General features: G+C 48.4%; 1 protein-coding gene across 1 annotated transcript in view; it reads right to left on the bottom strand.

Moving 5' to 3' along the window:
* Positions 1-17,205, bottom strand: part of LOC138278788 (deleted in malignant brain tumors 1 protein-like) — a 324,469-nt gene that overhangs the window by 83,217 nt on the left and 224,047 nt on the right. The window contains exon 5 of the mRNA XM_069219306.1: positions 5,497-5,529. Within this exon, the coding sequence (XP_069075407.1) occupies positions 5,497-5,529 (33 nt within the window). The remainder of the gene's footprint in view (positions 1-5,496; positions 5,530-17,205) is intronic.

Here is a 17,205-nt window from a genome sequence, read left to right as displayed (position 1 = left end):
CCAGGTAAAGGTTAGACATATAGGTGACTTATAAGTTACTTAAGTGCAGTGGTAAATGGTTGTGAAATAACGTGGACGTTATTTCACTCAGGCTGCACTGGCAGGCCTGTGTAAGAATTGTCAGATCTCCCTATGAGTGGCACTAGAAATGCTGCAGCCCATAGGTTTCTCCTGGTACCCCAATACCCTGGGTACCTCAGTACCATATACTAGGGAATTATAAGGGTGTTCCAGTATGCCAATGTAAATTGGTGAAATTGGTCACTAGCCTGTTAGTAACAATTTGGAATGAAATGAGAGAGCATAACCACTGAGGTTCTGGATAGGAGAGCCTCAGTGAGACAGTTAGTCATCACACAGGTAACACATACAGGGCACACTTATGAGCACTGGGGCCCTGGCTGGCAGGGTCCCAGTGACACATACAACTAAAACAACATATATACAGTGAAATATGGGGGTAACATGCCAGGCAAGATGGTACTTTCCTACAGAACCCCATTTACCTGCTTGCAGGGGGCCCTCCGGCAGGAGACAGAGCGCGGCACTGCTGCCAGCAGCAGGGTCCGCCAGCGGTACACCGCCAGGCTGTATCATGTGCCATGACACGGCCGGTGGCGCTCTTCTGGCGTGGCGCTACTGCTGGCAGCAGCGCCACCTTACCGCCGTCTGCCGCCATGACCGTAGACGGAATACCGGCATCCTCCTGGCGGAATTCCGCCTACGGTCATAATGTGGCAGTCAGCTGGTAGCCACGGCGAAGGTCTTTTGGCGGCCGTCGCCGAGGCGGTAGGTGGCATTTACCGCCAAAGTTAAAATGACCACCTATGTAGCTGGGAAACTAGTATTGACCAGTGTCCAGCACAAATATTAAAATGGCTGCTCTGTTCACTCACTATGTCCCAGGTTTGGCAAGGACACAGTGGGGGCATATTGCTCATGCACGACCGCACGATTTTCAGCTAGCAAGGCTTGTTGGCAGTCTTTCGGCAGGAAAACACTTCTGCACGACTCTCCACGGCGTGAGGGATCCGTCCTCCAAAGGGGAAGTCTCTAGCCCTTGTTGTTCCTGCAGAAACCTAAGCTTCTTCTGTCCAGTAGAAGCTTCTTTGCACCCACAGCTGGCATTTCCTGGGCATCTGCCCATCTCCGACTTGCTTGTGACTTTTGGACTCGGTCCCCTTGTTCCACAGGTACCCTCGACTGGAAATCCATCATTGTTGCATTGCTGGTTTGTGTCTTTCCTGCAGAATTCCCCTATCACGACTTCTATGTCCTTTGGGGAACTTTAGTGCACTTTGCACTCACTTTTCAGGGTCTTGGGGTGGGCTATTTTTCTAACCCTCACTATTTTCTAATAGTCCCAGCGACCCTCTACAAGGTCACATAGGTTTGGGGTCCATTCGTGGTTTGCATTCCACTTTTGGAGTATATGGTTTGTGTTGCCCCTATCCCTATGTGTCCCCATTGCATCCTATTGTAACTATACATTGTTTGCACTGTTTTCTAAGACTATACTGCATATTTTTGGTATTGTGTACATATAACTTGTGTATATTTGCTATCCTCATACTGAGGGTACCCTCTGAGATACTTTGGCATATTGTCATAAAAATAAAGTACCTTTATTTTTAGTATAACTGTGTATTGTGTTTTCTTATGATATTGTGCATATGACACTAAGTGGTACTGTAGGAGCTTCACTCGTCTCCTAGTTCAGCCTAAGCTGCTCTGCTAAGCTACCATTATCTATCAGCCTAAGCTGCTAGACACCCTATACACTAATAAGGGATAACTGGGCCTGGTGCAAGGTGCGAGTACCCCTTGGTACTCACTACAAGCCAATCCAGCCTCCTACACTGCACGATTTGAAGCTAGCAAGGCTTGTTTGCTGTCTTTCGGCAGGAAAACACTTCAGCACGACTCATCACGACGTGGGACATATATCCTCCAAAGGGGAAGTTTCTAGCCCTTGTCGTTCCTGCAGAATCCTCAGCTTCTACTGCCTAGTAGCAGCTTCTTTGCACCCACAGCTGGCATTTCCTGGGCATCTGCCCACTCTCGACTTGATCGTGACTTTTGGACTTGGTCCCCTTGTTCCACAGGTACTCTAGTCTGGAAATCCATCGTTGTTGCATTGCTGGTGTTGGTCTTTCCTGCAGTATTCCCCTATCACAACTTCTGTGCTCTTTGGGGAACTTTAGTGCACTTTGCACTCACTTTTCAGGGTCTTGGGGTGGGCTATTTTTCTAACCCTCACTGTTTTCTTACAGTCCCAGCGACCCTCTACAAGGTCACATAGGTTTGGGGTCCATTCGTGGTTCGCATTCCACTTTTGGAGTATATGGTTTGTGTTGCCACTATCCCTATCTGCTCCCTTTGCATCCTATTGTAACTATACATTGTTTGCACTGTTTTCTAATACTATACTGCATATTTTTGGTATTGTGTACATATGTCTTGTGTATATTTGCTATCCTCATACTGAGGGTACTCACTGAGATACTTTGGCATATTGTCATAAAAATAAAGTACCTTTATTTTTAGTGTATCTGTGTATTGTGTTTTCTTATGATATTGTGCAAGTGACACTAGTGGTATTGTAGGAGCTTCACTCGTCTCCTAGTTCAGCCTAAGCTGCTCTGCTAAGCTACCATTAGCTATCAGTCTAAGCCGCTAGACACCCTATACACTAATAAGGGATACCTGTGCCTGGTGCAAGGTGTAAGTACCCCTTGGTACTCACTACAAGCCAGTCCAGCCTCCTACACTGCACTTACAAAGTCCGGCGAATTTGCCCTGAACAATGTGGGAGCACCTTGGCTAGTGCTAGGGTGCCCTCACACTAAGTAACTTAGCACCCAACCTTTACCAGGTAAAGGTTAGACATATAGGTGACTTATAAGTTACTTAAGTGCAGTGGTAAATGGTTGTGAAATAACGTGGACGTTATTTCACTCAGGCTGCACTGGCAGGCCTGTGTAAGAATTGTCAGATCTCCCTATGAGTGGCACTAGAAATGCTGCAGCCCATAGGTTTCTCCTGGTACCCCAATACCCTGGGTACCTCAGTACCATATACTAGGGAATTATAAGGGTGTTCCAGTATGCCAATGTAAATTGGTGAAATTGGTCACTAGCCTGTTAGTAACAATTTGGAATGAAATGAGAGAGCATAACCACTGAGGTTCTGGATAGGAGAGCCTCAGTGAGACAGTTAGTCATCACACAGGTAACACATACAGGGCACACTTATGAGCACTGGGGCCCTGGCTGGCAGGGTCCCAGTGACACATACAACTAAAACAACATATATACAGTGAAATATGGGGGTAACATGCCAGGCAAGATGGTACTTTCCTACAGAACCCCATTTACCTGCTTGCAGGGGGCCCTCCGGCAGGAGACAGAGCGCGGCACTGCTGCCAGCAGCAGGGTCCGCCAGCGGTACACCGCCAGGCTGTATCATGTGCCATGACACGGCCGGTGGCGCTCTTCTGGCGTGGCGCTACTGCTGGCAGCAGCGCCACCTTACCGCCGTCTGCCGCCATGACCGTAGACGGAATACCGGCATCCTCCTGGCGGAATTCCGCCTACGGTCATAATGTGGCAGTCAGCTGGTAGCCACGGCGAAGGTCTTTTGGCGGCCGTCGCCGAGGCGGTAGGTGGCATTTACCGCCAAAGTTAAAATGACCACCTATGTAGCTGGGAAACTAGTATTGACCAGTGTCCAGCACAAATATTAAAATGGCTGCTCTGTTCACTCACTATGTCCCAGGTTTGGCAAGGACACAGTGGGGGCATATTGCTCATGCACGACCGCACGATTTTCAGCTAGCAAGGCTTGTTGGCAGTCTTTCGGCAGGAAAACACTTCTGCACGACTCTCCACGGCGTGAGGGATCCGTCCTCCAAAGGGGAAGTCTCTAGCCCTTGTTGTTCCTGCAGAAACCTAAGCTTCTTCTGTCCAGTAGAAGCTTCTTTGCACCCACAGCTGGCATTTCCTGGGCATCTGCCCATCTCCGACTTGCTTGTGACTTTTGGACTCGGTCCCCTTGTTCCACAGGTACCCTCGACTGGAAATCCATCATTGTTGCATTGCTGGTTTGTGTCTTTCCTGCAGAATTCCCCTATCACGACTTCTATGTCCTTTGGGGAACTTTAGTGCACTTTGCACTCACTTTTCAGGGTCTTGGGGTGGGCTATTTTTCTAACCCTCACTATTTTCTAATAGTCCCAGCGACCCTCTACAAGGTCACATAGGTTTGGGGTCCATTCGTGGTTTGCATTCCACTTTTGGAGTATATGGTTTGTGTTGCCCCTATCCCTATGTGTCCCCATTGCATCCTATTGTAACTATACATTGTTTGCACTGTTTTCTAAGACTATACTGCATATTTTTGGTATTGTGTACATATAACTTGTGTATATTTGCTATCCTCATACTGAGGGTACCCTCTGAGATACTTTGGCATATTGTCATAAAAATAAAGTACCTTTATTTTTAGTATAACTGTGTATTGTGTTTTCTTATGATATTGTGCAAGTGACACTAGTGGTACTGTAGGAGCTTCACTCGTCTCCTAGTTCAGCCTAAGCTGCTCTGCTAAGCTACCATTATCTATCAGCCTATGCTGCTAGACACCCTATACACTAATAAGGGATAACTGGGCCTGGTGCAAGGTGCAAGTACCCCTTGGTACTCACTACAAGCCAGTCCAGCCTCCTACAGTGTAACTCTGTCAGGAAGTCGTTCCATAAGTGGAGTGTGAGCATTCCCACACACCCACCCATGGGTTTTGGCGCAGTCCCAGATATACTAAGAATGGTAAACCTGGGCATGCGCCCAAATAGTACATCATCCCAACAGCGGTGCAACAAGGACAAATATGTTTATTATACTTGTTATTTCCTCTTTATACGTGTGCTGCATTCTGCAACACATGTATAAAGAGGAAAATACCTCAGAGGATTGTTTTTGTGTAGGTAGGTGTTCTATCCTGCACAAAAACAATCCTGCCTGTAACGCAGGCACCGTGGCACAAAGGTGCCTGCGTTGGTGCTCGGCAGCACTTAGTGACCCAGGGTGCAGAGAAAGAGAGCAGGAAGGCGCCACATTTTAGTAAATATGCCACATTCCTGATCTCTCCATTTGTTGCAGCTCAGCAAGTTGTCTTGCTGTTGTGAGTTGCACCAACTGTTAGTAAATCTCGGCCCTGGTTCCTAACTGGTCTTAAGCAATCTGGTGGAGCTACAAAGCAGCTATTTGACATCTAGTGGAAGCACTTACACCACGGTTTACTCAGAATCATGGCTACATGCTAAGGGCATGTGAGTAGCGACACAAGGTAAGCGCATAGCACAGTTTAGTACTGCAGTAGTATGATCAAAAGTGTACTAAGATATATAAGTAAAAAAATATACAACCATTAATTGAAATATATGCTATAACACTAACAACTGTAAATGTCTGCATACATTGTTCAATATGGATTTACCTTTGTATCTCTGTGGATGCAGTTTCCGCTTCTCTATAAAGAGAAAAAAATGAAGATAAGATCATTGATATTTGTTATAAATAAAAATAGAAATCGGGATAATAAATGTGTACAAATGCAGACTAGATCAGAAACAGCCTCACAGTGTGGAGAGGTGTAGAGGATACAGGCATACAGTCTGTGTTGATACCTTCCCTGGATTGCACCACCAAGCGAGGAGGTTTGAGGATCAAAAGGAGCTTGTTCCAGAGTCTAAGACTACGTACAGAGATATGTTGATGTAGGTGTTCTCTCTAAGGCTTTGGGATTTCCTGCCCAGCCATGAATGTGCTCCTGTTTGTGCATACGAAACAGGAAACGCAGAGTTAGAGGCAAGATAGCCAGGTTTACTTGGGTGGAGTGTCTTGTAGATCACACAACAGGCTGTGAAATGGATTCTATCAGGGAGAGGGACCCAATGCAGTTCTTCCATTGTAGTGGAGTTGTTCTCAAAGTCTATTTGTTAAACAATATTTGAGATACTGACTGAGGAAAGTTTTTTCTTGGACTCTGGAAGACTAACAAGTACTGTGTGTAGGAAAGTACCATCTTGCCTGGCATGTTACCCCCATATTTCACTGTATATATGTTGTTTTAGTTTATGTGTTACTGGGACCCTGCCAGCCAGGGCCCCAGTGCTCATAAGTGTGCCCTGTATGTGTTCCCTATGTGATGACTAACTGTCTCACTGAGGCTCTGCTAACCAGAACCTCAGTGGTTATGCTCTCTCTGCTTTCTAAATTGTCACTAACAGGCTAGTGACCAACTTCACCAATTCACATTGGCATACTGGAACACCCTTATAATTCCCTAGTATATGGTACTGAGGTACCCAGGGTATTGGGGTTCCAGGAGATCCCTATGGGCTGCAGCATTTCTTTTGCCACCCATAGGGAGCTCTGACAATTCTTACACAGTCCTGCCACTGCAGCCTGAGTGAAATAACGTCCATGTTATTTCACAGCCATTTACCACAGCACTTAAGTAACTTATAAGTCACCTATATGTCTAACCTTCACCTGGTGAAGGTTGGGTGCTAAGTTACTTAGTGTGTGGGCACCCTGGCACTAGCCAAGGTGCCCCCACATCGTTCAGGGTTAAATTCCCCGGACTTTGTGTAGGAGGCTGGACTGGCTTGTAGTGAGTACCAAGGGGTACTTACACCTTGCACCAGGCCCAGGTATCCCTTATTAGTGTATAGGGGTGTCTAGCAGCTTAGGCTGATAGAAAATGGTAGCTTAGCAGAGCAGCTTAGGCTGAACTAGGAGACGAGTGAAGCTCCTACAGTACCACTATTGTCACTTGCACAATATCATAAGAAAACACAATACACAGATATACTAAAAATAAAGGTACTTTATTTTTATGACAATATGCCAAAGTATCTCAGTGAGTACCCTCAGTATGAGGATAGCAAATATACACAAGATATATGTACACAATACCAAAAATATGCAGTATAGTAATAGAAAACAGTGCAAACAATGTATAGTTACAATAGGATGCAATGGGAGCACATAGGGATAGGGGCAACACAAACCATATACTCCAAAAGTGGAATGCGAACCACGAATGGACCCCAAACCTATGTGACCTTGTAGAGGGTCGCTGGGACTGTAAGAAAACAGTGAGGGTTAGAAAAATAGCCCACCCCAAGACCCTGAAAAGTGAGTGCAAAGTGCACTGAAGTTCCCCAAAGAGCACAGAAGTCGTGATTGGGGAATTCTGTAGGAAAGACCAACACCAGCAATGCAACAACGATGGATTTCCAGACTAGAGTACTTGTGGAACAAGGGGACCAAGTCCAAAAGTCACGATCAAGTCGAGAGTGGACAGATGCCCAGGAAATGCCAGCTGTGGGTGCAAAGAAGCTGCTACTAGGCAGTAGAAGCTGAGGATTCTGCAGGAACGACAAGGGCTAGAAACTTCCCCTTTGGAGGATGGATGTCCCACGTCGTGAAGAGTTGTGCAGAAGTGTTTTCCCGCCGAAAGACCGCAAACAAGCCTTGCTAGCTGCAAATCGTGCGGTTAGGGTTTTTGGATGCTGCTGTGGCCCAGTAGGGACCAGGATGTCGCCAATTGCGTCAGGGGACAGAGGGGTCGCCCAACAAGACAAGGAGCCCTCTCAGAAGCAGGCAGCACCCGCAGAAGAGGAGTGAAGCGGTGCTCACCCGAAGTTGCACAAGAGAGTCCCACGCCGCCGGAGGACAACTCAGGAGGTCGTATAATGCAGGTTAGAGTGCCGTGGACCCAGGCTTGGCTGTGCACAAAGGAAATCCTGGAAAAGTGCACAGGAGCCGGAGTAGCTGCAAAAGATGCGGTTCCCAGCAATGCAGTCTGGCGTGGGGAGGCAAGGACTTACCTCCACCAAACTTGGACTGAAGAGTCACTGGACTGTGGGAGTCACTTGGACAGAGTTGCTGAGTTCAAGGGACCTCGCTCGTCGTGCTGAGAGGAGACCCAGAGGACCGGTAATGCCGTTCTTTGGTGCCTGCGGTTGCAGGGGGAAGATTCTGTCGACCCTCTGGAGATTTCTTCGGAGCTTCTAGTGCAGAGAGTGTTGGAAAGTACCATCTTGCCTGGCATGTTACCGCCATTTTTCACTGTATATATGTTGTTTTAGTTGTATGTGTCACTGGGACCCTGTTCTCCAGGGCCCCAGTGCTCATAAGTGTGCCTGAATGTGTTACCTGTGTAGTGACTAACTGTCTCACTGAGGCTCTGCTAATCAGAACCTCAGTGGTTATGCTCTCTCATTTCTTTCAAATTGTCACTAACAGGCTAGTGACCAATTTTACCAATTTACATTGGCTTTCTGGAACACCCTTATAATTCCCTAGTATATGGTACTGAGGTACCCAGGGTATTGGGGTTCCAGGAGATCCCTATGGGCTGCAGCATTTCTTTTGCCACCCATAGGGAGCTCTGACAATTCTTACACAGGCCTGCCACTGCAGCCTGAGTGAAATAACGTCCACGTTATTTCACAGCCATTTTACACTGCACGTAAGTAACTTATAAGTCACCTATATGTCTAACCTTTACCTGGTAAAGGTTAGGTGCAAAGTTACTTAGTGTGAGGGCACCCTGGCACTAGCCAAGGTGTCCCCACATTGTTCAGGGCCAATTCCCTGAACTTTGTGAGTGCGGGGACACAATTACACGCGTGCACTACATATAGGTCACTACCTATATGTAGCTTCACAATGGTAACTCCGAATATGGCCATGTAACATGTCTAAGATCATGGAATGGCCCCCTCTATGCCATCCTGGCATTATTGGGACAATTCCATGATCCGAGTGGTCTGTAGCACAGACCCTAATACTGCCAAACTGCCTTTCCTGGGGTTTCACTGCAGCTGCTGCTGCTGCCAACCCCTCAGACAGGTCTCTGCCCCCCTGGGGTCAAGCCAGGCTTGTCCCAGGATGGCAGAACAAAGGACTTCCTCTGAGAGAGGGTGTTACACCCTCTCCCTTTGGAAAATGGTGTGAAGGCAGGGGAGGAGTAGCCTCCCCCAGCCTCTGGAAATGCTTTCTTGGGCACAGATGTGCCCAATTCTGCATAAGCCAGTCTACACCGGTTCAGGGACCCCTTAGCCCCTGCTCTGGCGCGAAACTGGACAAAGGAAAGGGGAGTGACCACTCCCCTGACCTGCACCTCCCCTGGGAGGTGTCCAGAGCTCCTCCAGTGTGCTCCAGACCTCTGCCATCTTGGAAACAGAGGTGCTGCTGGCACACTGGACTGCTCTGAGTGGCCAGTGCCACCAGGTGACGTCAGAGACTCCTTCTGATAGGCTCCTTCAGGTGTTAGTAGCCTATCCTCTCTCCTAGGTAGCCAAACCCTCTTTTCTGGCTATTTAGGGTCTCTGTCTCTGGGGAAACTTTAGATAACGAATGCAAGAGCTCATCAGAGTTCCTCTGCATCTCTCTCTTCACCTTCTGATAAGGAATCGACTGCTGACCGCGCTGGAAGCCTGCAAACCTGCAACATAGTAGCAAAGACGACTACTGCAACTCTGTAACGCTGATCCTGCCGCCTTCTCGACTGTTTTCCTGCTTGTGCATGCTGTGGGGGTAGTCTGCCTCCTCTCTGCACCAGAAGCTCCGAAGAAATCTCCTGTGGGTCGACGGAATCTTCCCCCTGCAACCGCAGGCACCAAAAAGCTGCATTACCGGTCCCTTGGGTCTCCTCTCAGCACGACGAGCGAGGTCCCTTGAATCCAGCAACTCTGTCCAAGTGACTCCCACAGTCCAGTGACTCTTCAGTCCAAGTTTGGTGGAGGTAAGTCCTTGCCTCCCCACTCCAGACTGCATTGTTGGTAACCGCGACTTTTGCAACTTCTCCGGCCCCTGTGCACTTCAGGTGGAAATCCTTTGAGCACAGCCAAGCCTGGGTCCACGGCACTCTAACCTGCATTGCATGACTTTCTAAGTTGCTCTCCGGCGATGTGGGACTCCTTTGTGCAACTTCGGCGAGCACCGTTTCACGCATCCTCGTAGTGCCTGTTTCTGGCACTTCTCTGGGTGCTACCTGCTGCTGAGAGGGCTCCTTGTCTTGCTCGACGTCCCCTCTACCTCCGGGTCCAATTTTCGACCTCCTGGTCCCTCCTGGGCCACAGCAGCTTCCAAAAACGCTAACCGCATGATTTGCAGCTAGCAAGGCTTGTTGGCGTTCTTTCGGCGGGAAAACACTTCTGCACGACTCTAAACGGCGAGCTGGATCCGTCCACCAAAGGGGAAGTCTCTAGCCTTTTTCGTTCCTGCAGAAACCTTTGCTTCTTCTGTCCAGTAGAAGCTCCCTTGCACCCACAGCTGGCATTTCCTGGGCATTTGCCACTCTCCGACTTGCTTGTGACTTTTGGACTTGGTCCCCTTGTTCCACAGGTACCCTAGATTGGAAATCCATCGGTGTTGCATTGTTGGTTTGTGTCTTTCCTGCATTATTCCTCTATCACGACTTCTTTGTCTTTTGGGGAACTTTAGTGCACTTTGCACTCACTTTTCAGGGTCTTGGGGAGGGCTAATTTTCTAACTCTCACTATTTTCTAATAGTCCCAGCGACCCTCTACAAGGTCACATAGGTTTGGGGTCCATTCGTGGTTCGCATTCGACTTTTGGAGTATATGGTTTGTGTTGCCCCTATCCCTATGTGTCTCCATTGCATCCTATTGTAACTATACATTGTTTGCACTGTTTTCTAAGACTATGCTGCCTATTTTTAGTACTGTGTACATATAACTTGTGTATATTTGCTATCCTCACTCTGAGGGTACACTCTGAGATACTTTGACATATTGTCATAAAAATAAAGTACCTTTATTTTTAGTATAACTGTGTATTGTGTTTTCTTATGGTATTGTGCAAGTGACACTTGTGGTACTGTAGTAGCTTCACACGTCTCCTAGTTCAGCCTAAGCTGCTCTGCTAAGCTACCATTATCTATCGGCCTAAGCTGCTAGACACCCTATACACTAATAAGGGATACCTGGGCCTGGTGCAAGGTGTAAGTACCCCTTGGTACGCACTACAAGCCAGTCCAGCCTCCTACAGAGAGGAGGCAGACTACCCCCACAGTATGCACCACCAGGAAAACAGTCGAGAAGGCGGCAGGATCAGCGTTACAGAGTTGCAGTAGTCGTCTTCGCTACTTTGTTGCAGTTTTGCAGGCCTCCAGCGCGGTCAGCAGTCGATTCCTTGGCTGAAGGTGAAGAGAGAGATGCAGAGGAACTCTGATGAGCTCTTGCATTCGTTATCTAAGGAAATCCCCAAAGCAGAGTCCCTAAATAGCCAGAAAAGAGGGTTTGGCTACTTAGGAGAGAGGATAGGCTAGCAACACCTGAAGGAGCCTATCAGAAGGAGTCTCTGACATCACCTGCTGGCCCTGGCCACTCAGAGCAGTCCAGTGTGCCAGCAGCACCTCTGTTTCCAAGATGGCAGAGGTCTGGAGCACACTGGAGGAGCTCTGGGCACCTCCCAGGGGAGGTGCAGGTCAGGGGAGTGGTCACTCCCCTTTCCTTTGTCCAGTTTCGCGCCAGAGCAGGGCTGAGGGGTCCCTGAACCGGTGTAGACTGGCTTATGCAGAAATGGGCACCATCTGTGCCCATGAAAGCATTTCCAGAGGCTGGTGGAGGCTACTCCTCCCCTGCCTTAACACCTTTATCCAAAGGGAGAAGGTGTAACACCCTCTCTCTGAGGAAGTCCTTTGTTCTGCCCTCCTGGGCCAAGCCTGGCTGGACCCCAGGAGGGCAGAAACCTGTCTGAGGGGTAGGCAGCAGCAGCAGCTGCAGTGAAACCCCTGAAAAGGCAGATTGGCAGTACCCGGGTCTGTGCTAGAGGCCAGTGGGATCATGGGATTGTGCCAACAATGCCAGGATGGCATAGAGGGGGCAATTCCATGATCATAGACATGTTACATGGCCATATTCGAGTTACCACTGTGAAGCTACACATAGGTAGTGACCTATGTGTAGTGCACACGTGTAATGGTGTCCCCGCACTCACAAAGTCCGGGGAATTTGCCCTGAACAATGTGGGGGCACTTTGGCTAGTGCCAGGGTGCCCACACACTAAGTAACTTAGCACCCAACTTTTACCAGGTAAAGGTTAGACATATAGGTGACTTATAATTTACTTAAGTTTAGTGTTAAATGGCTGTGAAATAACGTGGACGTTATTTCACTCAGGCTGCAGTGGCAGGCCTGTGTAAGAATTGTCAGAGCTCCCTATCGGTGGTAAAAGAAATGCTGCAGCCCATAGGGATCTCCTGGAATCCCAATACCCTGGGTACCTCAGTACCATATACTAGGGAATTATAAGGGTGTTCCAGTATGCCAATGTAAATTGGTGAAATTGGTCACTAGCCTGGTAGTGACAATTTGTACAGAGAGAGCATAACCACTGAGGTTCTGGTTAGCAGAGCCTCAGTGAGACAGTTAGGCACCACACAGGGAATACATACATATAGGTCACAAACTTATGAGCACTGGGGTCCTGGCTAGCATGGTCCCAGTGACACATAACAAACATACTGAAAACATAGGGTTTTCACTATGAGCACTGGGTCCTGGCTAGCAGGATCCCAGTGAGACAGCGAAAACACCCTGACATACACTCACAAACAGGCCAAAAGTGGGGGTAACAAGGCTAGAAAGAGGCTCCTTTCTCACAGTGGGCTGCTATCCTATGGCTATCATTTAGTGGAAAGGGTAGGGATAGGCTCCTTACTGTGAAAGAAAGTGATGCCAATAATTTCAAAGTTCTTAAGAATGCACTCCTAGATGGTTATGGCTTAACCACTGAAAAGTACAGGATGAAGTTCAGAGAAACCAAAAAGGAGTCTTCACAAGACTGGGTAGACTTTGTTGACCATTCAATGAAGGCCTTGGAGGGGTGGTTACATGGCAGTAATGTTACTGACTATGAAAGACTGTATAACATAATACTGAAAGAGCATATTCTTAATAATTGTGTGTCTGATTTGTTGCACCAGTATCTAGTGGACTCAGATCTGACCTCTCCCCAAGAATTGGGAAAGAAGGCAGACAAATGGGTCAGAACAAGAGTGAACAGAAAAGTTCATACAGGTGGTGACATAGATGGCAAGAAGAAAGATGGTGAAAAATCTCAACATAAGCATGGGGATAAGGGTAAAACCAAAGATCCCACTTCAAATCTTAAACACTCTTCAGGGGGTGGGGATAAAACAAATTCTTCCTCTTCTTCTCAACCTACACAATTTAAAAAGCCTTGGTGCTTTGTGTGTAAAAACAGAGGCCATAGGCCAGGGGATAAGACCTGTCCAGGTAAACCCCCTGAACCTACCACCCCTAATACATCAAGCTCTAGTGCCCCTAGCAGTAGTGGTACTAGTGGTGGGACTGCTGGCAACAGTCAAGTTAAGGGTGTAGTTGGGTTCACTTATGGGTCCATAATAGAAACTGGGTAGTCAGTCCCAAGACAGTTTCTGTCACACGTAGTGGCACTGGCCTTGCCACACTGGCTGCTTGTCCCCTTACAATGGATAAGTACAGGCAGACAGTTTCAATAAATGGTGTTGAGGCCTTGGCCTACAGGGACACAGGTGCCAGTATCACTTTGGTGACTGAAAACCTAGTGCATCCTGAACAACACATCATTGGACAACAGTATAAAATTATTGATGTCCATAACTCCGCTAAGTTTCTTCCCTTAGCTATAATTCAGTTTAGTTGGGGTGGAGTTACTGGCCCTAAGCAGGTGGTGGTATCACCTAGCTTACCTGTAGCCTGTCTCTTAGGTAATGACCTAGGGGCCTCAGGTTGGGCTGATGTAGAGTTTTATGCCCATGCAGCCATGCTAGGCATCCCAGAGGAATTGTTCCCTCTCATTTCTACTGAAATGAAAAAGCAAAGGATAGAAGGCCTGAAAACTCAGGATCCCTCTCCACCAACAGGTAAAAAGGGTATCACAGTATCCCCTAACCACCCTGCAAATCAGGATATCATTCCTGTGGGAGGAGAAACCTCTCCTGGGGTGGCACCTGTTCCAAGGGAATCATCAGCTTTCAAAGCTGTACTCCCTGAGGTAGAAGTACCTCTCTGTGGGATAACTAACATTGGTGAGAAAAAGAGCACCATTTTAGTTAACATGGAGCATCCCTCCAACCCTCCCAGAGAAACTTTAGTGCAGAAATTCTGCACTGCCTCACAACACTTAGGACAGCATCCCTGCCCTAGTGTGGAGCTCATAGGACAGCATCCCTGCCCTGCTCCAACTCAAGAGAAACAGCATCCATGTTCTCTCTTCCAGCCATATGGATAAAGTTTTTGCCCAGCTATGGCTTTATTGAGACAGCATCCCTGTCTGGCATTCTCATCACTAGAAATAGGTTCAGTGGATAATTCCCACTGCTCTAAACTAAAACTTACTGATAGAGACTTTGAAAATACATCTTCACATTGTTGCTTAGCTAAAAAACTTCAAACAGGGTGGTTTACATCCCCACAGGGAAGTAACCATATAGTGGATGATAAAGGGAGTAACCAGTCTATTACAGAGCTACTCTCTACTTATCACCACTTAGACAATAAAGTCTCAACTGGCCAAGGTTAGCCTTATAGTCCTTCGTTTGGGGGGGGGGTTGTGTGAGAAAGTAGGCTCTTTCTAGCCTTGTTACCTCCACTTTTGGCATGTTTGTGAGTGTATGTTAGGGTGTTTTCACTGTCTCACTGGGATCCTGCCAGCCAGGACCCAGTGTTCATAGTGAAAACCCTATGTTTTCAGTATGTTTGTTCCGTGTCACTGGGACCCTGCTAGCCAGGACCCCAGAGCTCATAAGTTTGTGACCTATATGTATGTGTTCCCTGTGTGGTGCCTAACTGTCTCACTGAGGCTCTGCTAACCAGAACCTCAGTGGTTATGCTCTCTAATTTCTTTCCAAATTGTCACTAACAGGCTAGTGACCAATTTCACCAATTTACATTGGCATACTGGAACACCCTTATAATTCCCTAGTATATGGTACTTAGGTACCCAGGATATTGGCGTTCCAGGAGATCCCTATGGGCTGCAGCATTTCTTTTGCCACCGATAGGGAGCACTGACAATTCTTACACAGGCCTGCCCCTGCAGCCTGAGTGAAATAACGTCCACGTTATTTCACAGCCAATTACCACTGCACTTAAGTAACTTATAAGTCACCTATATGTCTAACCTTTACCTGGTACAGGTTGGGTGCTAAGTTACTTAGTGTGTGGGCACCCTGGCACTAGCCAAGGCGCCCCCACATAGTTCAGGGCAAATTCCCCGGACTTTGTGAGTGAGGGGACACCATTACACGCGTGCACTACACATAGGTCACTACCTATTTGTAGCTTCACAATGGTAACTCCGAATATGGCCATGTAACATGTCTATGATCATGGAATTGCCCCCTCTATGCCATCCTGGCATTGTTGGCACAATCCCATGATCCCACGGGTCTCTAGCACAGACCCGGGTACTGCCAAACTGCCTTTTCAGGGGTTTCACTGCAGCTGCTGCTGCTGCCAACCCCTCAGACAGGTTTCTGCTCTCCTGGGGTCTAGCCAGGCTTGGCCCAGGAAGGCAGAACAAAGGACTTCCTCAGAGAGAGGGTGTTACACGCTCTCCCTTTGGAAAAACGTGTTAAGGCAGGGAAGGAGTAGCCTCCCCCAGCCTCTGGAAATGCTTTCATGGGCACAGATGGTGCCCATTTCTGCATAAGCCAGTCTACACCGGTTCAGGGACCCCTCAGCCCTGCTCAGGCGCGAAACTGGACAAAGGAAAGGGGAGTGACCACTCCCCTGACCTGCACCTCCCCTGGGAGGTGCCCAGAGCTCCTCCAGTGTGCTCCAGACCTCTGCCAGCTTGGAAACAGAGGTGCTGCTGGCATACTGGACTGCTCTGAGTGGCCAGGGCCAGCAGGTGACGTCAGAGACTCCTTTTGATAGGTTCCTTCAGGTGTTGCTAGCCTATCCTCTCTCCTAAGTAGCCAAACCCTCTTTTCTGGCTATTTAGGGTCTCTGCTTTGGGGAATTCCTTAGATAAAGAATGCAAGAGCTCATCAGAGTTCCTCTGCATCTCTCTCTTCACCTTCTGCCAAGGAATCGACTGCTGACCACGCTGGAAGCCTGCAAAACTGCAACAAAGTAGCAAAGACTACTGCGACACTGTAGCGCTGATCCTGCCGCCTTCTCAACTGTTTTCCTGGTGGTGCATGCTGTGGGGGTAGTCTGCCTCCTCTCTGCACTAGAAGGTCTGAAGAAATCTCCTGTGGGTCGACGGAATCTTCCCCCTGCAACCGCAGGCACCAAAGAACTGCATCACCGGTCCTCTGGGTCTCCTCTCAGCACGACGAGCGAGGTCCTTTGAACTCAGCAACTCTGTCCAAGTGACTCCCACAGTCCAGTGACTCTTCAGTCCAAGTTTGGTGGAGGTAAGTCCTTGCCTCCCCATGCCAGACTGCATTGCTGGGAACCGCGTGTTTTACAGCTACTCCTGCTCCTGTGCACTTTTCTAGGATTTCCTTTGTGCACAGCCAAGCCTGGGTCCACAGCACTCTAACCTGCATTGCACGACCTCCTGAGTTGTCCTCCGGCGGCGTGGGACTCTCTTGTGCAACTTCGGGTGAGCACCATTTCACTCCACTTTAGAGTGCCTGTTCCGGCACTTCTGTGGGAGCTGCCTGCTTCTGAGGGGGCTCTTTGTCTTGCTGGACACACCCTCTGTCGCCTCACGCAATTGGCGACATCCTGGTCCCTCCTGGGCCACAGCAGCATCCAAAAACTTTAAACTGCAAGCTTGCAGCTAGCAAGGCTTGTTTGCGGTCTTTCAGTGGGAAAACAATTCTGCACAACTCTTCACAACGTGGGACATCCATCCTCCAAAGGGGAAGTTTCTAGCCCTTGTTGTTCCTGCAGAATCCTCAGCTTTTACCTCCTAGTAGCAGCTTCTTTGCACCCACAGCTGGCATTTCCTGGGCATCTTCCCACTCTCGACTTGATCGTGACTTTTGGACTTGGTCCCCTTGTTCCACATGTACTCTAGTCTGGAAATCCATCGTTGTTGCATTGCTGGTGTTGGTCTTTCCTGCAGAATTCCCCTATCACGACTTCTGTGCTCTTTGGGGAACTTCAGTGCACTTTGCATTCACTTTGCAGGGTCGTGGGGT

Source organism: Pleurodeles waltl, unplaced genomic scaffold, assembly GCF_031143425.1.
Source record: "Pleurodeles waltl isolate 20211129_DDA unplaced genomic scaffold, aPleWal1.hap1.20221129 scaffold_58, whole genome shotgun sequence".
NCBI classification, from domain to species: Eukaryota; Metazoa; Chordata; class Amphibia; order Caudata; family Salamandridae; genus Pleurodeles; species Pleurodeles waltl.
Note: the sequence above shows the minus strand (reverse complement) of the source record. Positions and strands in the feature narration are given on the sequence as shown.